The sequence below is a fragment of the Taudactylus pleione genome, unplaced genomic scaffold, assembly GCF_031769625.1.
Source record: "Taudactylus pleione unplaced genomic scaffold, aTauple2 ptg000523l, whole genome shotgun sequence".
Lineage (NCBI taxonomy): Eukaryota > Metazoa > Chordata > Amphibia > Anura > Myobatrachidae > Taudactylus > Taudactylus pleione.
This window is the reverse complement of record NW_028284925.1, coordinates 2,473,414-2,497,139: the sequence shown is the minus strand read 5'-3', so window position 1 is coordinate 2,497,139 and position 23,726 is coordinate 2,473,414. Positions and strand designations below refer to the sequence as shown.

The window sequence follows — 23,726 nt, the reverse complement described above, 5'->3', positions numbered from 1 at the left end:
GGAGGCGGACTTTCTAAGTCGCCAGGACGTTCATCCGGGGGAATGGTCCCTGCACCCGGACGTTTTTCAACTACTGGTGGACAGGTGGGGTCTTCCAGAAATCGACCTCATGGCGTCCCGGCACAACAACAAGTTGCCGGTGTACGGGTCTCGCACAAGAGACGAAGGGGCGTCTCTGGTGGATGCTCTGTCCGTCCGGTGGACCTTCCGGCTCGCATACCTGTTCCCTCCGGTCTCCCTTCTTCCACGGGTAATCCGGAATTCAAACAGGAAGGAGGGACGCTCCTGTTGATAGCTCCCGCGTGGCCCAGACGGCACTGGTTCTCAGACCTTCAGGGTCTGTCCGTGGACAGTCCTCTGCGGTTGCCGCTACGACCGGACCTTCTGTCTCAGGGTCCTTGCCTTCACCCGGATCTGACTCGGCTGTCTTTGACGGCGTGGCTGTTGAGACGGCCATGCTGAGGTCCCGGGGGTTTTCCAGCTCTGTGGTGCGTACCATGTTACGAGCTCGGAAACCGTCTTCCGCGAGGATATACCATCGCGTGTGGCATACGTTCTTCCAGTGGTGTCGACCGAGAGGTTATGCACAGCGGGAGTTTCGTCTGTCTCGGATTCTCGCCTTCCTGCAAGCGGGACTAGATCATGGGCTTCGCCTTGCTTCTTTGAAGGTACAGGTTTCGGCCCTATCTGTCTGGTTTCACCGTAGGATTGCTACAATCCCGGATGTGCGCACCTTTATGCAAGGTGTTCTCCGCATTCAGCCGCCCTTTGTTCCACCTGTGGCGCCTTGGGATTTGGCTGTGGTCCTGAGGGCTCTCCAAGGACCGCCGTTTGAACCACTGGGCTCAGTGGATCTTAAATGGCTAACAGCTAAGACTGTTTTCCTTCTGGCCATTGCTTCGGCCAGACGTGTTTCTGAGTTAGGGGCTCTTTCTTGTAGACCCCCTTTCTTGGTTTTTCATGGGAACAGGGCAGTGCTCCGCACTCGACCCGAGTTTCTTCCCAAAGTTGTTTCCCAGTTTCATGTTAACGAGGAAATAGTTGTTCCGGCCTTTAACTCACCGGGTCTTTCCGTGGGTGAGGCCTCTTTGGATGTTGTGCGGGCCTTAAGGACTTATGTTGACCGCACTTCTTCGTTTAGGAAGTCGGACGCTTTGTTTGTCCTCTATGGCTTCCGTAAAAAGGGTTGGCCTGCTTCAAAGCAAACTTTGGCAGCCTGGATCCGTATGGCTATTTCTGAAGCTTATCTTCATGAAGGCCTACCGGTCCCTCCTTCTCTGAAGGCTCATTCCACTAGGTCTGTGGGTCCTTCGTGGGCAGCTCGACGTGGTGCCTCGGCAGTTCAGATCTGCAAGGCTGCTACGTGGTCCTCTGTCCATACCTTCGTGAGGTATTACAGGTTTGACACCTTCGCCTCTCAGGATGCTTCCTTCGGGCGGCGGATTCTCCTTTCTGCACAGGAGCGTCCCCACCCTTAAAGGATACTGCTTTGGGACATCCCCAAGGTATCCTGTGGATACCCTATGGACCCTGAAGTAGAAAATATGAGATATGGTAAGAACTTACCCTTGTTATCTCTATTTCTACGAAGTCCATAGGGTTCCACAGGACTCCCGCCCTGTCGCACCTGTGCTGCAGATGGGCTTTGCTCTGGTCACCGGTTTTCCGTCTCCCTCTGGTGAGAATGTGATTCTTGTATGTGTCCAGATCTTTTTTCTCTCTCTTCCTTCTCCTCCTCCGGCCTATGGCTTGATAACTAACTGAGGTGCCTTGGCTCGGGGGCGGGGTATAGGAGGGGGACCCTAGTGCATCCTGGGAGGCTGAAAAGCTTAACTCTATGGTGCCCAGCGACTGACGTCACACCTATACCCCAAGGTATCCTGTGGAACCCTATGGACTTCGTAGAAATAGAGATAACAAGGGTAAGTTCTTACCATATCTCATATTTTTCTGATGGCACATGGGAGGTATGATTGACACAAAATGCATTTCAGGAGGTCTGATGGCTTGGCAGTGGTCTGATATCATGGGGGAGGTCTGATTGGCAAAAGGGTAATGTTAGATGCCTAATGGCTTTTGTACTTAAGGGGCATTTGGGGGTGGGGGTTCTGATGTCATGGGGTAGGTCTATTTGGTACATAAGGTGGGGGTCTGATATGCATGTGAGGGGGGTTTGATTGCTTGGGGTAGGTCTGATTGGCACTTACGGGGCATGGTCTAATTGCATAGGGACATCTGGATATATGGGAGTCTAATGGGCATATGGGGGTGGTCTGATTGCATTGAGAAGTTTTATTGGCACTTTAGGGGCATGTGTGAGTTCTGATGGCATGAGTTAAGGTCTGATGGGCACTTAAGGAGGATGTGGGGAGCAGTGTGATGGGCACTTAAGGAGGATGTGGGGAGCAGTGTGATGGGCACTTAAGGAGGATGTGGGGAGCAGTGTGATGGGCACTTGATGTGGGGAGTAGTGTGATGGGTACTTAAGGAGGATGTGGGGAGCAGTGTGATGGGCACTTAAGGAGGATGTGGGGAGCAGTGTGATGGGCACTTGATGTGGGGAGTAGTGTGATGGGTACTTAAGGAGGATGTAGGGAGCAGTGTGATGGGCACTTAATGAGGATATGGAGAGCAGTGTGATGGGCACTTAAGGAGGATGTGGGGAGCAGTGTGATGGGCACTTGATGTGGGGAGTAGTGTGATGGGCACTTAAGGAGGATGTAGGGAGCAGTGTGATGGGCACTTAAGGAGGATGTAGGGAGCAATGTGATGGGCACTTAAGGAGGATGTAGGGAGCAGTGTGATGGGCACTTAATGAGGATATGGAGAGCAGTGTGATGGGCACTTAATGAGGATGTGGGGAGCAGTGTGATGGGCACTTGATGTGGGGAGTAGTGTGATGGGCACTTAAGGAGGATGTAGGGAGCAGTGTGATGGGCACTTGATGTGGGGAGTAGTGTGATGGGTACTTTAATGAGGATATGGGGAGCAGTGTGATGGGCACTTAAGGGGATTTTACACAAAACCATAATCTACAATGGGACTAATTTCTTAAATGGCTGGTCCCTGTGATCCACTTTGGTATTAAAGGTAATCGTCTCATTTTCTTAAATCTTAGTGAAGGGTTCTGTACAAAGGAGACAAAGTAAATTGTCCAGTTTAAGACCTAGCTGACCCCATACACCTGAATCTCCAGCAATCCCAGCTGGTGCATTGAACCACTGAGCCACTAACCCTGATGGGCTTATTTTGCTCGGTAACATTTAGATGCTTATTTGCGGTCTGTGCATACGGAGCTGACTCTGCATCTGATTGTCCTGTGTGATTTCCCCCAGAGCAAAAATATGATTCTGGAACAAGCCTTCAAGTACATCACGGAACTCAAGCAACAGAACGATGAGCTGCTGCTGAATTGCGGAGAGGAGGAGCAAGGTGAGGGCTGACCCAGGCTCGGCTGTGGGCAAAGTAAAGCAGAATTCAAGTGCCAGCCAGTCAAATCCCGGGGCCAGGAGAGATATATTAAGGAGCCAGGGAAAATGCACATCATTTACTTGAATACTTTTTTAAGTTCTTGGGCTTCCTAGATCCCGTGAGCTTTTCTGCTCCGATCTTGTGTGTTTTGTAATATGTAGATGTATATTTCCTCTTGATCCACTAGGGGGCACAGGGATGACTGTGGGTATAACCTGGAGAAGGACAGTCTTGGTACCAAATAGTTAAACTTCAGGTCCCATCAGCCTAGACCCCTATTTTTTAAACATCCACAGCAAGCCTGTACAATTTGAATATTGGTCACCGGGACTTGCAATATAAACGTTTCCATTCCATGGTAGTTTTCATAGGCAAACGCAGGGGGGTTTCCAGTAGCCTGGAAACCCCCCTTCTCCGTATCACAAATGAAATAATTAGCACAATTAGACCAATGTGTACATATATGTCCAGGGCAGTGCTAGGTTCTTCTGCTGCTCCCACAGTCTTGCTCCAGTGTTCTGGAATGGAGCCCACGTCTGAAATAATAACATTCCGCTCAGGCAGGATGGTCCTACTGCCACATATAATTGCTTACTGTGATCGCTGGTCCTGTATATGCTGGAATTATGACACATAATACACTATGTATGACACATATAATGGGTTCCCTGTATATGCTGGAATTATGACACATAATACACTATGTATGACACATATAATGGCTTACTGTGATCACTGGTCCTGTATATGCTGGAATTATGACACACAATACACTATGTATGACACATATAATGGTTTACTGTGATCACTGGTCCTGTATATGCTGGAATTATGACACACAATACACTATGTATGACACATATAATGGGTTACTGTGATCGCTGGTCCTGTATATGCTGGAATTATGACACACAATACACTATGTATGACACATATAATAGGTTACTGTGATCGCTGGTCCTGTATATGCTGGAATTATTACACACAATACACTATGTATGACACATATAATGGGTTACTGTGATCGCTGGTCCTGTATATGCTGGAATTATGACACACAATACACTATGTATGACACATATAATGGGTTACTGTGATCGCTGGTCCTGTATATGCTGGAATTATGACACACAATACACTATGTATGACACATATAATGGGTTACTGTGATCGCTGGTCCTGTATATGCTGGAATTATGACATACAATACACTATGTATGACACATATAATGGGTTACTGTGATCGCTGGTCCTGTATATGCTGGAATTATGACACACAATACACTATGTATGACACATATAATGGGTTACTGTGATCGCTGGTCCTGTATATGCTGGGATTATGACACACAATACACTATGTATGACACATATAATGGGTTACTGTGATCGCTGGTCCTGTATATGCTGGGATTATGGCACACAATACACTATGTATGACACATATAATGGGTTACTGTGATCGCTGGTCCTGTATATGCTGGAATTATGACACACAATACACTATGTATGACACATATAATGGGTTACTGTGATCGCTGGTCCTGTATATGATGGAATTATGACACATAATACACTATGTATGACACATATAATGGGTTACTGTGATCACTGGTCCTGTATATGCTGGAATTATGACACACAATACACTATGTATGACACATATAATGGGTTACTGTGATCACTGGTCCTGTATATGCTGGAATTATGACACACAATACACTATGTATGACACATATAATGGGTTACTGTGATCGCTGGTCCTGTATATGCTGGAATTATGACACACAATACACTATGTATGACACATATAATGGGTTACTATGATCACTGCTCCTGTATATGCTGGGATTATGACACACAATACACTATGTATGACACATATAATGGGTTACTGTGATCACTGGTCCTGTATATGCTGGAATTATGACACACAATACACTATGTATGACACATATAATGGGTTACTGTGATCATTGGTCCTGTATATGCTGGGATTATGGCACACAATACACTATGTATGACACATATAATGGGTTACTGTGATCGCTGGTCCTGTATATGCTGGGATTATGGCACACAATACACTATGTATGACACATATAATTTGTTACTGTGATCGCTGGTCCTGTATATGCTGGAATTATGACACACAATACACTATGTATGACACATATAATGGGTTACTGTGATCACTGGTCCTGTATATGCTGGAATTATGACACACAATACACTATGTATGACACATATAATGGGTTACTGTGATCGCTGGTCCTGTGTATGCTGGAATTATGACACATAATACACTATGTATGACACATATAATGGGTTACTGTGATCACTGGTCCTGTATATGCTGGAATTATGACACACAATACACTATGTATGACACATATAATGGGTTACTGTGATCACTGGTCCTGTATATGCTGGAATTATGACACACAATACACTATGTATGACACATATAATGGGTTACTATGATCACTGCTCCTGTATATGCTGGGATTATGACACACAATACACTATGTATGACACATATAATGGGTTACTGTGATCACTGGTCCTGTATATGCTGGAATTATGACACACAATACACTATGTATGACACATATAATGGGTTACTGTGATCATTGGTCCTGTATATGCTGGAATTATGACACAATACACTATGTATGACACATATAATGGGTTACTGTGATCACTGGTCCTGTATATGCTGGAATTATGACACACAATACTTTATGTATGACACATATAATGGGTTACTGTGATCACTGGTCCTGTACATGCTGGAATTATGACACACAATACACTATGTATGACACATATAATGGGTTACTGTGATCGCTGGTCCTGTATATGCTGGAATTATGACACACAATACACTATGTATGACACATATAATGGGTTACTGTGATCGCTGGTCCTGTATATGCTGGAATTATGACACACAATACACTATGTATGACACATATAATGGGTTACTATGATCACTGCTCCTGTATATGCTGGGATTATGACACACAATACACTATGTATGACACATATAATGGGTTACTGTGATCGCTGGTCCTGTATATGCTGGAATTATGACACACAATACACTATGTATGACACATATAATGGCTTACTGTGATCACTGGTCCTGTATATGCTGGGATTATGACACACAATACACTATGTATGACACATATAATGGGTTACTGTGATCACTGGTCCTGTATATGCTGGAATTATGGCACACAATACACTATGTATGACACATATAATGGGTTACTGTGATCACTGGTCCTGTGTATGCTGGAATTATGACACACAATACACTTTGTATGACACATATAATGGGTTACTGTGATCACTGGTCCTGTATATGCTGGAATTATGACACACAATACACTATGTATGACACATATAATGGGTTACAGTGATCGCTGGTCCTGTATATGCTGGAATTATGACACACAATACACTATGTATGACACATATAATGGGTTACTGTGATCACTGGTCCTGTATATGCTGGAATTATGACACACAATACACTATGTATGACACATATAATGGTTACTGTGATCGCTGGTCCTGTATATGCTGGAATTATGACACACAATACACTATGTATGACACATATAATGGGTTACTATGATCGCTGGACCTGTATATGATGGAATTATGACACACAATACACTATGTATGACGCATATAATGGGTTACTGTGATCACTGGTCCTGTATATGCTGGAATTATGACACACAATACACTATGTATGACACATATAATGGGTTACTGTGATCGCTGGTCCTGTATATGCTGGAATTATGACACACAATACACTATGTATGACACATATAATGGGTTACTGTGATCATTGGTCCTGTATATGCTGGAATTATGACACAATACACTATGTATGACACATATAATGGGTTACTGTGATCACTGGTCCTGTATATGCTGGAATTATGACACACAATACTTTATGTATGACACATATAATGGGTTACTGTGATCACTGGTCCTGTACATGCTGGAATTATGACACACAATACACTATGTATGACACATATAATGGGTTACTGTGATCGCTGGTCCTGTATATGCTGGAATTATGACACACAATACACTATGTATGACACATATAATGGGTTACTGTGATCGCTGGTCCTGTATATGCTGGAATTATGACACACAATACACTATGTATGACACATATAATGGGTTACTATGATCACTGCTCCTGTATATGCTGGGATTATGACACACAATACACTATGTATGACACATATAATGGGTTACTGTGATCGCTGGTCCTGTATATGCTGGAATTATGACACACAATACACTATGTATGACACATATAATGGGTTACTGTGATCACTGGTCCTGTATATGCTGGGATTATGACACACAATACACTATGTATGACACATATAATGGGTTACTGTGATCACTGGTCCTGTATATGCTGGAATTATGGCACACAATACACTATGTATGACACATATAATGGGTTACTGTGATCACTGGTCCTGTGTATGCTGGAATTATGACACACAATACACTTTGTATGACACATATAATGGGTTACTGTGATCACTGGTCCTGTATATGCTGGAATTATGACACACAATACACTATGTATGACACATATAATGGGTTACAGTGATCGCTGGTCCTGTATATGCTGGAATTATGACACACAATACACTATGTATGACACATATAATGGGTTACTGTGATCACTGGTCCTGTATATGCTGGAATTATGACACACAATACACTATGTATGACACATATAATGGTTACTGTGATCGCTGGTCCTGTATATGCTGGAATTATGACACACAATACACTATGTATGACACATATAATGGGTTACTATGATCGCTGGACCTGTATATGATGGAATTATGACACACAATACACTATGTATGACGCATATAATGGGTTACTGTGATCACTGGTCCTGTATATGCTGGAATTATGACACACAATACACTATGTATGACACATATAATGGGTTACTGTGATCGCTGGTCCTGTATATGCTGGAATTATGACACACAATACACTATGTATGACACATATAATGGTTACTGTGATCGCTGGTCCTGTATATGCTGGAATTATGACACACAATACACTATGTATGACACATTTTGAATCTCCCAGACAGATCGCGATCATCAAAAAATTGACACAAATTAATTTAAGAATTTACATAACCCCCGGGAACCACGCCTCCGGCACCCCAAATTCTGTTACACAAATGAATACCAACTAGTGGTTTCTATATGTATGTGCAGCAGTTTTGTGAGCAGGAACCAGTATTTTGGGAGCAATTATGTGCTCAGTCCTTCAGTTTTTGTGGCCTCTGCAAGTTCTAATTTATAAAACGTGACCGCCTTTCCCTGCAACGTTAAACAACTGTATTTTCGGGGTATTGCGGCACAGATGGGAGTTTACACCTCCTTCTTCCTGCTCTGTGCGCAGCGTTGTGGTTTTTTTTTTTTTTTCGTGATCTTCGATGAGTTAATGTTCATTTCACATTTGTGTTTTCTAGCCTGCGAGATCAAAAAGTTGAGAAGAGAGTTGACCGAAATCCAGAAGGAAAACGCTCGTTACATAGAGCTTTTGAAGAGCAATGGCATCTGCTTATACGACGATCCCACGCTGCATTGGAAAGGGAACGCCAGGAGAGCAAAGGCTTCGTTGGTTATTCCCACTGAGCAAGTCCAGAAGCTTCCGCTCTGCCTAAATGGTAACCAGCTGGGTTCTGCTAACCAGGGTACCGCTGTGCACGGAATCACGTTCAACGTGGGTCAGAACCTGCAGAAGCAAACGGCCAATGTTGTGCCGGTTCAGAGAACTTGCAACCTGGTGACACCGATCACAATTTCAGGGGTGTTTCCCTTGGACAAATCTTGTCCGCAAAACTCGACGTCCGCATCCACATCCACATCAAGTCAACAACCGGAACAGAGTCTTCCTGTGACCACTTTAGCCCCTAGCACTGCTGGCCTCATTTTATCCAAGGGCCAGCAGACCATCCACTTACCACCCAGCTCTATATCTCCTCTTACATTTCTGGCTGGCTCACCAGACACACTTAATTCTTCTTCCAACCAGGTAAGACCAGAAGAAAATAAGGTGGAATGTTCAGGTAGTAAATCCCTGGACCTTATACCTAAATCTGCTGCTTCCACCTTAAACCATCTTCCATCACAAGTAACCCAGTCCAGCACACCAGCGATAAATCAGTCTGGTCCTCCAAATTTAGTTCATGAGGAGATGCCAGGAGCTGCTGGTTGTGTTGAAACGGTGAATGATGTAGTCAAGGTTGACGTAGATTCAAGCCTAAGAGTTCACACCTCTTCAAGAGAAATAAATTCATCTACAGAGGTTCAAGTGGGGTCTGCTGAGCCGGTGCCGCCTGCCCCTTCTCTGGAGACCAGCTGGTCCATTCCTAGTAGCTTACCCGAACTGAAAAGTGTCAGCAGCTTAACACGACTTCCATCAGATGGAAATACTCAAACCACATGGACGACTCTGCAACTTGCAGGAAACACTGTGCAGCCGTTAAGTTGTATATCATCCGCCATTATGCCTACACCATTGACCGAGCAGCCAACGGTCTCCAAAGAGACCTTGAGTAACCGACAGATTACCGCTTGCGTTAGCGTGAATGGCATAGCACCTTCCAAAGTCAATCCTGTGGAAAAGGTCATTGTGAAAATGTCTTCTTACCAACCTGTTCCAGTCCAGTCACTCATAACCCAGCCACAGCTGCAAAGTGCAACCAGTGCCCTTCCGCTAAATACGCCACCTGTGCAAGTCATTCAAGTGGCTCAGCCTTTTGGTTCTGCAATAAATTCAGCTCCAGCCAATCAGAATATTATATTCCTCCAACCTCCAGCAACTGCTCCATGTCCGCCTGTTCCTAAGCCAGCAGTGGGGCAGCAAATTGTTATAATCCAAGCTACAGCTAACCAAAACCCTGTCCCTCTCATGTCTGCTCAGCCTTCTCCGTCTGTGGTGATGCCGATTAATGCAGCCAGCCCTGTAGCTTGCCCAACAAACTCTGTGCAAAGTGCGATGGTCCAACAGACAAACGGTGGAAAACACCTTGTTCATATACTGCCAAGACCCACGTCTGTACAGTATTTAAATGCAATTCAGCAAGTGCCCATGTCTACGGCCACATCAAACCAACAGCCACCAACAGTTTTGTTAAATGGACAGTTGTTTGCACTGCAACCCATGACCCCCTCAGCCGGCACTTCAAACCAAACGCCTATGCAAACTTTCCAGGCGACAACTAGCGAAGATCCGAACACAAACGTAGCACTCAACACCTTTGGTGCTTTGGCCAGTCTCAACCAGAGCATATCTCAGATGTCTGGACAAAGTTGCCTGCAGTTGACGCTTAATCCCCCTTCAGCAACTGCCAACAACATACCCGTGAGCTGTGCTTCAGTGGCAGGACCCAGTGTGGTACCCACCTATACTGAAACGTCCTCCGTTTTACCCGTGGCTTCTCTACTGGCAAAGTCTTTATCTGTGAAACCTGTTGGTGGGACACCACCCAACACAAAGCCAAAAAAGACCATCAAAAAATCTGTTGTGAAGAAAGGAGCTTCTGTAAAGAAAGATTCCAGTGCAACAACTAAATCAGATTTGCTGTGCTTAGAAGTTCCGAAACAGCAGTCCAGTGATGCAGATCAGAGACCAGCGGAAAGTGCGTCTGTGTTGGCAACCTCTCTCATTACAGTAGACGAGGAAGCGGATGCATCAGATGGTTGCTCACAAAAAGTTGCAGAGAGGGACACAACTCAAGAAACGAGCACATCGTCTGCATTGAACGCAAGCTTAGTAGCCAATGTCTTGCTTGAATCGGTGCATCATGAGCCGTTACCCACAGACTGTTCTAAAGATCTTGTTGCCGATGAAGTCTGTATAGCTCAGGATGAGCAAATGCCACCTACTTTGGCCCCGGAATGCTTTAAAGCTAGTATTGGATCCAGCACTGTTCCATTCAACCATCAGTCCGTCCAAGAGTCTCTAGTTGCCGAGGTTCCTCAAGAGCAGATTGGATTAACCACAAATGGAAATACCGAAACTGCCATGGTTTCCCGACCTTGCCTCACCGAAGGAGACCCTGCGACTTTAACTGCCACCGACTTGTTGGAAGTACAGATTTTAACCGATGAGCCAAATAGGAAATCCCCACCTGTAAAAGCCACCATTAAGGGTCTTGACAATCATGGGATATTATACAGAGAAGTCAAGTCAAAGGAATCTCTCTCTTCTGGACAAACCAAGTCCAGCTCCTCAATTGTCCAAGTTGCACAAAATCAGACCAGTATCTCTGAGCAAGAAAGTAGCCAGTGTGTGGCCAGTCGTCAGACAGATTCTCCCCTGTCCGGTAGCTCTGTAAGTAGCCGTAATTTTTCTGTGGCCTCGATGTTGCCAGATACCAGCAGAGAGGAAGTGGTCGGTGGTGTTTCGTTAGTGCCACCATTTAATGGTTGTGCTTTTTCCGAGCAAAATGATATCGTTGCAGTGGCTTCAAAAGCTCTATTCGACCAGGAAAGTCTTTCGAAGGGAAGATCAAGAACACAGGCAGACGTTGCGTTTACTGTTCCCAAGAATGTAGAAGGAGGTGCTTTGCATGCCGACTGTCCGCTGCCGTTCAAGCCACAATCAGCCAAAGAAAATATTTCTCATCTTCCTCCTACATCAGATACTTTCAATGCTCTGGATGCGAAGGAGCACCCTTGTGCTGATCGCTCGGTGGACAAAAGTAATTGCCTGCCAGGAGTGAATCTCGCCAGTTTCTCTCTACAGATCCCAACGTCTCGATCCCAGTCCCAGAGTGTGACCAGTATGAGTATAAATAATTTATTGCACCAAGGTGGAATTACCCACTCCGTTCTGAACTGTGCAAGTATGTGTCAGACATCTGAGCACGTACCTCTCCCTACTACCACGAACCCTGCGCTGTCCTCCAGCACTTACCAAAGCCAAACAAACGTGACACCCGCCTTGCCAGAGTACACTCACGGGCATCTACACAATATGAACTCCGCCAGTATGCAGGCGACTCAGAACACGGATTCCCTTTTAAAACAGCAAGCGGAAAGTAGGAGAGAGTCTAACAAACGCTCCGCTCATGTGGACGGGTTACTTTCCACAGCCAAGAGGCAAAAGCAGTGTCAAGCACCAATCCGACTGGAACGGTTACAGCCGCCGGACAGCGTTGCAGAGCAGAACGAAATATTAGTCAGTCACATCTCTTCCGACTCGTCATCGATGTCTGGGAGTATCCAAGGCCACAGAGAAGGACTTTCCAATCTGTTCCCGCCAAATAACTGTGTAAACTCAAATCTGCGACAAACGGACATTCGTTGCAGTTCGCAGCCTTCCATTTCAGACCACAGTCAGATGGGAAACCAGCACCTTCAGCCTTTGCAGCAGCAGCACCAGCAGCAGTTACCCTTTCATAACAGCAACCCGTATTTAAAGCCCCAGCAAGCCGGGCACTTGCGTGACCAGCATCACCTGTACCAGCAGCAACACCAGGTTTCTCTTGTCGACAGTTCTGTTCGCTCTCAGTCCCACAACAATCAGCAACAAAGGATGATGCAACAAGACGCTCAGTTGCAAAAGAAACGGGTCCCTGTGCAGGGATCCCACGCGGCAAGGTTGTCTTTACAACAGAAGCATCTTTCTGAACAGAACCGCCAGAAAAGTGCCCAGCCCCACCGCCAACAAATGCAGCAGCAGCTTCCTCCTCATTTCGGGTCTGGCCAGCCAGAAAAAACATGTGAGAGCAATACTGCGTCCCGCGGCCTTCACGGCGCCCACCCGCAAGGCCACGTGAGTCAGGATATGCGTCATCAGCACCAACAGGAAATCGGCAGCCGATCGCAGGGGCCTGTAGTTTCTTCTGAGCACTTGTCGGGTCACAACCAGGTCCAAAGACTTATGACCTCAAGGAGTTTGGAGCAGCAGATGGTCTCCCAGCCCAGCATTGTCTCTCGGCCAACGAACATGACGTGTGCTCCACACAGGCAGGAAAGGAATAGGGTTTCCAGTTACTCTGCAGAGGCACTTATAGGTAAGAGCACTTCAAATTCTGAACAGAGGCTTGGAGCTTCCATCCAAACTTCAAGGGTGCCGGAACAACTGGAAATGAGAAAGTATTTGGACATTTCCCGGAATAAAGTTATACCAGCTCATAACATTCAGGGGCGCATGTCCACAGAACATGTAGTCAATATGGATCCCCAGCGGCTGCCTGACTGCCAGACCTTTAAGCTGGGTGGCTTGAATCAGCAGCAGCCAACTAACTTTGACGTCCAGACGTCAAGAAGCAATGATGGCGGCTCTACATCCAGCATGAGGGGATTGCAGTCACAGAGCTACAGAATCAGTCAGAATCCGAACTCTGCCATGGATCGGCAAAAGCACCTGCAATACCAGGCGACGCAGGAAGTACCCTTGGCAAATACTCTTCCCATTCGAGATAATGAAAATTCTTGCCACCAGAGCTTTATGCAGAGCTTATTTGCCCCACATATCGGAGAGCAGGTGAGCGCCAATCACAGGTCCATATCGGGTCACCAGAGGCCACAGTATAATTCCTCCTCCAGCCTCGAGTTCAGCTGCCCACCACCAGCTCGTGATACGCTGCACCTCCGGCGAGAGAGTGAAGGACAGAACAGGGAAAGCTGCGACCTGGTCATGGGACAAGTGACCTCAAGGAACAATTCTTTAAATATCCCCTTCTCCAGTTCTTCTTCCTCTGGAGACATCCAGGGACGGAACACAAGCCCTCACGGTTCCATGCAGAAGTCCAATTCTGTGCGGCCAGCTGATGGCCAGGGGGCAAAGAACCAACTGAACATACAAGTCTCCATTAACATGCACGGCGTGGTCCATCCCCCACTTCCTCATCAATCTGTTCCCCATGTAAATATTGACCAGCGACAAACGGTGAGGCATGCCAATCCCCCGGTAGCCCAACGCTCACGACATCCTTTGCAGGAGGAGCCCGATTCCAAAGCCCGTCAGTCGGAAAGAAACAGATCTGGGAACCAAAGACATGGCAATGTGTTTGACTCTGCCTTGCCTCACCTTCCCCTAGCCGGTCCCGGTAGCATGATACTTGGGCGCCAGCAGCCGGTTACTGAAAAGAGGACCAGTATTGTTCGCTTCATGCCGGACAGCGCTCAAGTGTCCGCTGACAATACTGCCCCTGACCAGCACACCCTGGCCCAAAATTTTGGCTTTCCGTTCATACCAGAGGGCACAATGAACCCACCGATAAATGCAAATGCATCTTTCATTCCCCCGGTCACACAGACTGCCGCTACACGGACACCTGCACTTATCCCTGTAGACCCACAGAACACGTTGCCCTCTTTTTACCCGCCGTATTCACCAGCTCACCCCAGTTTGTCTAATGATCTCACCATACCCTATTTTTCTAACCAGATTTTCCCTAACCCCAGCACAGAAAAGCCCAACAGCTCCGGCTTGAACAACAGGTTCGGCTCCATACTGTCTCCGCCGCGGCCTGTGGGCTTTTCCCAAACCACATTCCCTCTTCTCCCCGAAATGCCTCCAATGCACATGGCCAATCCCTCGCACCTCTCCAACTTCAACCTAACGTCCCTCTTTCCAGAGATCGCCGCAGCGCTCCCCGCTGACGGCTCCGCCATGTCGCCCCTACTTTCCATATCGCACTCGTCAGCTTTGGACTCTTCTAAGGCATCAAATCGTCCCGCGCACAACATAAGCCATATATTGGGGCATGACTCCAGCTCGGCCGTGTAATCCCGTGGACCCTGGATGAGTTTCTGTGGAATGGGGGCCCTTCACTTATTTAATCATGTACATATATATATATATATTGGGTACATTTCTCTGCAGGTTTGGTTTTGTTTTAATTGGCGATTTTGAGAATTCTATAATTACGTTTTACGCCTATTAATGGACATGTATATGTAAGTGTTACATTGTTACTTGTCTTCCCATATCATCATCATATTTACTCTCAACCTTAACTAATGCTCATATTTCTGTTGGTTCCCGAGTCGGCATCTTTCAGTCCAAGCTCTTGGCATCCGACCAGTTTGTGGTGGTCCAACAATGGCCCCTAGCCTTACTGCTTTCATATCTGGGACATTGTGAGCTACTGGAAACCAGTAGTGTAAAATGTCCCAAGACTTTTATTGTATTGGGGATGATCCCAAGATCTCCCTTTTGGTGGAAGAGCTTACTATCCATCGCGTTATTATAGAACATCATTGTTTGTCATCGAAGTTGTTATAAGGCTGGCCCTGCGTTGCTATTGATAACGTGATATTTTTCAACCCCTCAATCTCATTTTGCACAACAAAAAGCCGCACGCGGTCTATAGGTCGGGTTACAGTTCAAGAGATATGCTTAAAAGCAACGAACCGCGTAAAGTAGCTGTGTGGGGTGTCTGAATCCTGACAATATAACCTATAGTCCGCATATAAAGAGAGAGAGGCTTTTTGAAGTGTTGGCTGAAATTGAATAAGGTTTATCTCTAGTTTATTCCATTAGACAAAAATCTTCATTATTATTACTCTGCATTTAGTGGATGGCACTGCGTCCTCTAAGTCCGCTGATGTTACGGTTATAATTGCAGTTACGTCTCGCCATATCAGCAGTGGGAACAAAATATTTGCTATTTGACTTTTTTTAATTTAAAAGGGAATTGCCCTCCTGTATATGTGTGTATGTATTTACAGCCAGAATAGTCCTGTAAGTGACTAGGATTTGCCCATCGGGGTTTTTGGATCTATTAAGGTTTATTAAAGTGTGGGTGAGAGGCTCCTTCTAAATATCTGTTTATTCTAACTCACGATTTTTCGCATGTATAATATGTTCACTACTAAGGTGTCAATTGGAGATATTAACACCTAATTACTAAGTGTCGCCAGGTATCTTTATCACTTTAAGAGCCACTGACCGCCAATCATTTATTCGTACTTGGCACATGCTGCAATCCCAGAAGCGGGCGGCATTTGCTTGGCGGCTACAGTAAACAATGGGGTGTATATGCATTGATCCTAAATTTAATTTGCACAAAAAGAAAAACTTTTTCATTTTTGTTGCTTGCTTTGTTGTATATGGTCTAGTCACAACCAAAACAGTATTATTGTCTGCGGGATGCCTTCGGTGTGGCTCCCCACGCTAAAGGGCGGACCTTTGTAAACGCTCACAACGCATCCTAATCTGCGCTAACATGCAGTCTAATGTGTATATAACAGCAGGAGCACAATTTAAAAATTTTTTTTTTTTTTTTTTTTTCTAATGGCATAAAACCTTAAAAGCAAAGCCCAAAGGGTCTACATTTCGTGTTCAGGCCAAACCAGGTACGGGGTGCAAAATTACACCAGGACAAACCTTTTGCAATGCACGTGGTGTAAAAGTAATCATTCATTTTTTTAAATGACAAAACTGGCTGCATTCAATATAACTTTACTACTACACTGCAAATTTAAAGTTAAGCTTTGATGTGCAAACCCAGACAACCCCCAGCTCAGACACTCAAAACGCTATACCCCCTCAAATCTGTCCAGACATTTAAATGCGACCTTCTGTAGTGCAGCGTGGCTTGGCCATGGGGCCGATTTGTACCTGGTGCTGGATTTACTGCCAACTGGAAATGAGACCAAAGTATTGTACGTTTCTCTGGTTGTGGATAAATCTGTCCCAGTATAGGAGGTGTTTCTCCTCCCAGTTGTAGAACTGGCTCAGTGCCTGTGTATGAGACTGGCATAGCGTGTCCGTATTATTAGTAGAGAGTGACCTGTTAATGTGCCCACAGACTGTGCCACCTGGCTGTTGAGCCTGATTGGTGCCGGATCTATGTGCAAGCTTAGCTGTCTGTGTGCTTGGCCTAACGTACGGGTCCAGAGTCTCAGTCACTCGGATAAATGAGCAGATTGCAATGTTAAGATATCTGCAGGCACAAACCTAACGCCTTCTAGTTGTCTGACATCTGTCTGTTCAATTTGCCGCATTGTTCAATCCGAACTGTATGTGACCAGATTTACATTAACTTACCCTGTTCACAGCAAAGATTTCTGGGGATTTACTTAGGGGCAATACTTACTCTTCCCTCGTGGTGTAATTTGTTGATGAGCCCTACACCCTTGGGTAAGGACTGCTAGAGCTGTATTGCTTGTCAGGCGTAAGTAATATCCATAAACCTGGATACAAAAGTTCTAGGAATATGTGAAAAGTAAAGATATTCGGGGAGGGAGGGGGGGAATCCTGTAATTGAGCCGTTAGTCATAAGACGGACGCCTCACTCATTTTTTTTTTTTTTTCCCTTTTGAAAATTCACATGTGCAAATTGGTAATTTGTGAATTAAATTTTTTTTTTTTTAAGTCTTCAAATATGCAAAATAAGCATATGTTACAGCTTTCCAACCTATCTACTTGTGAGCTGGTAATTTAGGGCCTGATTCTGAGATGGGAGTATAAAAAAACAACAAATATACCTTAGCAAGATCATGCTGCTGGGGCAGGTGTGAGATGTACCGAGAGCGTTAGATTTGGAATTGACATGTACTAGGTCTAATGTAAATTGCAGTGTAAAAATAAAGCTGACCAGAATTTGTACAGAGCGGGGTATGTTTTACCTTGTATGTAAACGCTGATTATGTAGCAATGTTTTGTGAATGTCAAATTGTTTTTGCTTTTTTTCTTGTTTGATTACACATAAGACGCTTAGGGGTATATTTACTAAAATGCTGGATTTTAGAAGTGGAGATGTTGCCCAATCAGATTCTACCTTATTATCTTCTATAAGGTGCTAAATAAATGTTATGTAGAATCTGGTTGCTAGGGGCAACATTCCACTTCTGATAACCCACACTTTAGTAAATATACCCCCTTGTGTATGAAAATTACTATATAGGAAAATAAATATCTCCCACCTTCTGCTTCTCTCAGTAACTTGAAACATATATTGGTTCTATTATACGCACACACAGGGAATATGAGGGAGCGGAACGCGTTATGTTCTGACATTACGCAGTTTACCACAAAGTGACGGGAACAGGCCGCTTCAGTTATAAGAAAAATAAATTCATTACACATTATGTTTAAATATCAGGTACATGGTTTTGATTCTGTTAGACCTATTGCTATTATAGGCTGTTTGCGCCTTTTAGTTAGTTTTTCCCCACGCGTTCTGTTACTGCAGAATTTGTATGTAATGTCTTTATATAAGATACAAGTTTATGGTAGCAGTGTCCTCTGTATACAGATATCCGCTCGGCGGTAGGTAGGAGAATCAGGATCTTATAGCAGAGATCCCAGCAGGAAGTTCAGTAAAACGCCCGACGCATTTCAGTGTTCATCCTCTGTATATATCATGTACATATGTAAATTGCGAGGAGATGTCAGTCTCCTGTGTACATTTTATGTATAGTTCTTTATACTTTTTGAAAATTTGAGGAGAATCAAGCCCGCACCACTTGGCGTTTCAGATATGTTCTGTTTATGAGGGTTGAGTGATTACCGGGGGAGGGGAGGGGGGGTGTTGGGAATTGGAATTTGATTGATTTTATATTGGTGCTTTGGGTCTTGCAAATCACATGGTATGTTTTGATTTCCAATGATTTTTATTTAATGTAACACTCTGGTTGTAATAATTATTTGTAAAGAGCTGAAGATATTTTATTAGTAAAATAAAAGTTCTCATTCCACTTGTGTCCTGCTATTGTATTATACACCAACGGTGCACCAGGAATCTGAGGAGAAATGTTGTTGAATACACACACACGGTGATAACACCCTTATAACAAGGAAATGAGTAAGAAGATATTAATCCAGTGCCTACACATGTGATATGGGAGGGGGGGGAAACTTTTTAGGGTATGGCAGCCATCTTGAAGTCAGCCATTTTGGATGCACCTCTAATTTTTGTAATTGGGAAGCTAATCGTGATATATCAATCAGATGCAGAATTTCATAAGAAAAACAATGGCGTTCTCCCTTTTAGTGTGTCTTTATTTATTCTCGAGTTTTAACATAAAGTTTATAGGATATGTTCAAAGTGCTGTCCACCATATAGCAGTGTGAAGGCGATTCCGTATTCCCATTCCTGATTAACCTTGACCGCCATGTCTGGCTGAATCTGGGCATAAGCATCAACAATTCGTTGTTGCAGATGATAACGATTTTGTATCTTCACAGCATAAACCCCATTCCTTCAGGTAACCCTACAGAAAGAAATCCAACAGAGGTAAATCTGGGGATCTTGGGGGCCACTGGACTTGGACCTCTATGTCCAATCCACCTTTAGAGAAACTGCACATCTCGATATTCCCTGACAATGACTCCATAATGAGGTGCGGCGCCATCTTGGTGGAAGAGATTAAGATATGACCCATCCTCTGACGAAGACATTTTTCCCAGATTGTTATCAAACAACCTCTTAAATTAAAGTGCTGCAGTTAATGTTGCATCAAAGAAGAATGGTCCCACAATACGGGTACCACACAAACCTCACCCTGCCAGCTGCTGGGACTACAACCCTACAGGCATCCATCCAGTGAGGGTTGGTCTCTGACCAGTACCAGTGGTTCTGCTTGATTGCCTCACCATTGCCTCATCACTAACTAATACCTGTGCCAGGTCTGCGGACTTTGGATTGCCCGGAAGAGACCTGGATATCTGCTCACTGATGGTACGGGAGGTTTGGGGTAGAGAAGGTCGAATATAACTCATGATGGATGTTATAGTACTATTAGAAATGCAGCAGGACAGTATTGTAAGAAAAGGTGCATTAAGCAACAGTTAAACTAGTGTTGTATTCAGTCTGAACCGGGTCGGGACCGGATTAGAATTAAAGGCCCTCATTCGGAAGTCTGCGTTTGCACACACCCGGTCGATGTTTGCGTTCTGCACATGCGTACGCACCACAGTGCACGAACTGGCCGCTGCGAAAGCAAACGCAGAGGACACGCAGAGCCACTGAGAAATGATTGACAGTAAGTGCCGTTTGGGGTTGGAGAGGGGGGTGGTTGAAGGAACACAAGCGTTCCTGTGCATTCGAAGGCCATTACAGGGGTGTGCATAATTAAGCCCTAGAGACGGCACACGCAGCCAGAGCTCTACATGGCGACAGGAAGCTTCGCAGGTTGAGAGTCAAGGTCAGCTCAACCACAACTCTGCGCATAGGTCCGATGTCACCGATAAACTGATTTGTGGATGTATGTAATGGGAAGTGGGCGGCTTTATAAGCTGGTGGGCATCTTGGTATAGTGCTGCACTCGCATTAATTTGCATATTTTCACAGACTTGCGATCCAAGCTGAATGAGACCCAAAATCTGTAGCCAGAGCAGCACCTGACTAAAACACAACTGGAACCGGGGTGGGAGTCTGGTTATATAGACGTATGGTAGACTTACCTAGGTAACTCCTTTTCTTTGAGGTCCACAGGGATACCATGCGGATATTATGTTGGAAGACCAGGCACCAAACGGTTAAAACTTTGGCTCCCAGAATGCCCCGGGTCCTCCATATATACCCTAGCCATTGGACTTCAGTTTAGTTATCAAGCCTAAAGGCAGGAAAAGGAAGAACAATTGTACACCAGATGAGGGAATCTGTGACCAAAAGAAAAATCACCCAATGAAGCCAGGTGCGTCAGGGTGGGTGCCCTGTGGACCCTATGGACTTCGATGAAAAAGAGCTATCTAGGTAAGTCTACCATAACTATATATTTCTTCTTCAGGGTCCATAGGGATCCACGGGGATACCATGGGGATGTCCTAAAGCAGTTCGACCGCTTCCTTGGCCTTCCCTGACGCTTTTGGGAAACAAGCCATTAAGGCCTATCTTTCTAGAGATGGGTTCCCTAAACTTGAAGACCTTGCCAGTGAGGAACTAGAAAAGCCTTTTACTTTATGTGAACTGGTGGAGGTTATCAAATCTACCCCCTCTGGGAAAAGCCCTGGCCCTGACTTATTATTATATAACCTTTAGGGACAAACTGGCTCCTTTACTTTTGGAGGCCTTCAACCTTGTATCGAATAAGACCCCGTCCTCCAATCCCTAGAAGCCCATATCATGGTAATTCCCAAAGACAGCAAGGATCCCCTCACTTTGTCCCAGCTACCTCCCAATCTCCCTTATCAATGTAGATGTTAAGCTTTATGTGAAGCTTCTCGCGAGTTGATTGAAAAATGTCATACCTTCTCTGATTCATAGCGACCAGGTAGGGTTTGTTTCGGGCCATGAAGCTAGGGACAGTGCCTCCAAAATTATAGCTCTCATTCACCAGATCATGTCAATGGACACCCCAGCTATTATACTGTCTACGGATGTGGAGAAGGCATTCGATGTGGTAGATTGGAGCTTTATGTCTGGGGTGCTGGGATTGGGCCCTGTCTGCTTTCAGCGTAACCTTGCCCTTTATCAATCCCTCTCGGCCCGCATTAGAATTACTGGCTCTCTGTTAGGATTTGCGGTTAGAAAATCATCTTGGTGGCAGTTCCCAGTCATAGTTGTTACTGAGATACTGCATCATGTCCTGTCCTTGTTCTGGCTTTTTGCTGGATGCTGGTAATCCTGTCTTGTCTTTGTATTAATCATAGCCTGTCATTCATGTCTGTCTGTGTGTTTTGTATCATGTGCTTCACTAATTACTAGCGGTCTGTGTTCAGAGCTCAGGTGTACACATGCCTTTTGATTAGGAAGTGCTCTCTCCAGGAATTGGTTCTGATTGGACCCTACTTCCTTTAAGTTTCAGCCAGCCTTGCACTCCATGCCGGTTATACTGTCTGACAACCAGTGTATGCATGTCTCTCTGAAGTCTGAACTTTTGCCGTTTTCCCCAAGTTCCACAGTTCCAGTGTCCTGCACCTATGTGTCTGTTTAGTATTAGCCTGTGAAATATACCCTGCTGCTGCCTGTGGCATTTTCATTCCAGAGTCCAGCCAAGTCGTGTTAGTCGGCTTCCTACCTGTGTTCCTGTCGTGCCAGAGTTCACCTGTCTGCCATATTGCTCCAGACACATCATAGCCTGTATCTCATCTCGGCTGTCAGCCGCACCAAGTAGCTCCCGTGCTACCACCATTCTCCATACGGCTTCCCAGCCACATCAAGTAGCTCCCGTGCTACCACCATTCTCCATACGGCTTCCCAGCCGCACCAAGTAGCTCCCGTGCTACCACCATTCTCCATACGGCTTCCCAGCCACACCAAGTAGCTTCTGTGCTACCACCATTCTCCGTACGGCTTCCCAGCCGCACCAAGTAGCTCCCGTGCTACCACCATTCTCCATACGGTTTCCCAGCCGCATCAAGTAGCTTCCGTGCTACCACCATTCTCCATACGGCTTCCCAGCCGCACCAAATAGCTCCCGTGCTACCACCATTCTCCATACGGCTTCCCAGCCACACCAAGTAGCTTCCGTGCTACCACCATTCTCCGTACGGCTTCCCAGCCGCACCAAGTAGCTCCCATGCTATCACCATTCTTCATGCAGCTACCCAGCTGCACCACTGTCCCTGGACATTTCTGAGACCCATTATCTGTCGCTGCTGGTGTATCCTGTCCATTATGCCTGTTTCAATACCATTACCTGCAGCCTCACTCCAGTTAGCCAGTTGTGGAAGGACTGCCACATCACTGTCCTGTCTTGTCCTAGTCAGCAGTCCTGCAGTCTCTCGCCGGTTGTGTAAGCCTCCACTGCTGGAGGCGTAAATCCAGGCGGCCACCTAAGTACCGGTGTATAAATAATTCACTAAGGGAACAACGGGTGGCTGTTAATGGTGGAAGATTCTCTCCCTGGCTCTAGAGGTCTTACACAACCGTGCATGAACCGTAACACTCTCTAACTTCTTCTCCATTAACAATGGGACTAGACAAGGTTGTCTTTTATCCCACTTGATTTTTATTTCATGTATGGAAGCTCTGGCAAGGTCAATTCGGATATATCCGGTTTTAGGTTGCACAGCGGTGAATACAAATTGGCTCTCTTTGCCGATGATTTACTGACCACGATTACAAATCCTATCATCTCATTACCGAACCTATTAGAGGAATTAAAAATTTTTGGGGACCTAACTTTAAAATTAATTAATCGGTTGCCATGAATGTTACAGCACCTCAGATGGTAGCGGGCCTCAAGTCGGCATTTTCCATTTACCTGGCACTCCTCTCACCTAAAATATTTGGATGTCATTCTTAC

At 45.3% G+C, this 23,726-nt stretch overlaps 1 protein-coding gene across 1 annotated transcript in view; it reads left to right on the top strand.

Annotated features, from left to right (window-relative positions):
* USF3 (upstream transcription factor family member 3) overlaps positions 1 to 19,187 on the top strand; it is a 49,588-nt gene extending 30,401 nt beyond the window's left edge. The window contains exons 7-8 of the mRNA XM_088450775.1: positions 3,336 to 3,432; positions 9,038 to 19,187. Of these exons, the coding sequence (XP_088306901.1) occupies positions 3,336 to 3,432; positions 9,038 to 15,315 (6,375 nt within the window). The 3' untranslated portion in view covers positions 15,316 to 19,187. The remainder of the gene's footprint in view (positions 1 to 3,335; positions 3,433 to 9,037) is intronic.
* The last annotated feature ends 4,539 nt before the right edge of the window (positions 19,188 to 23,726 follow it).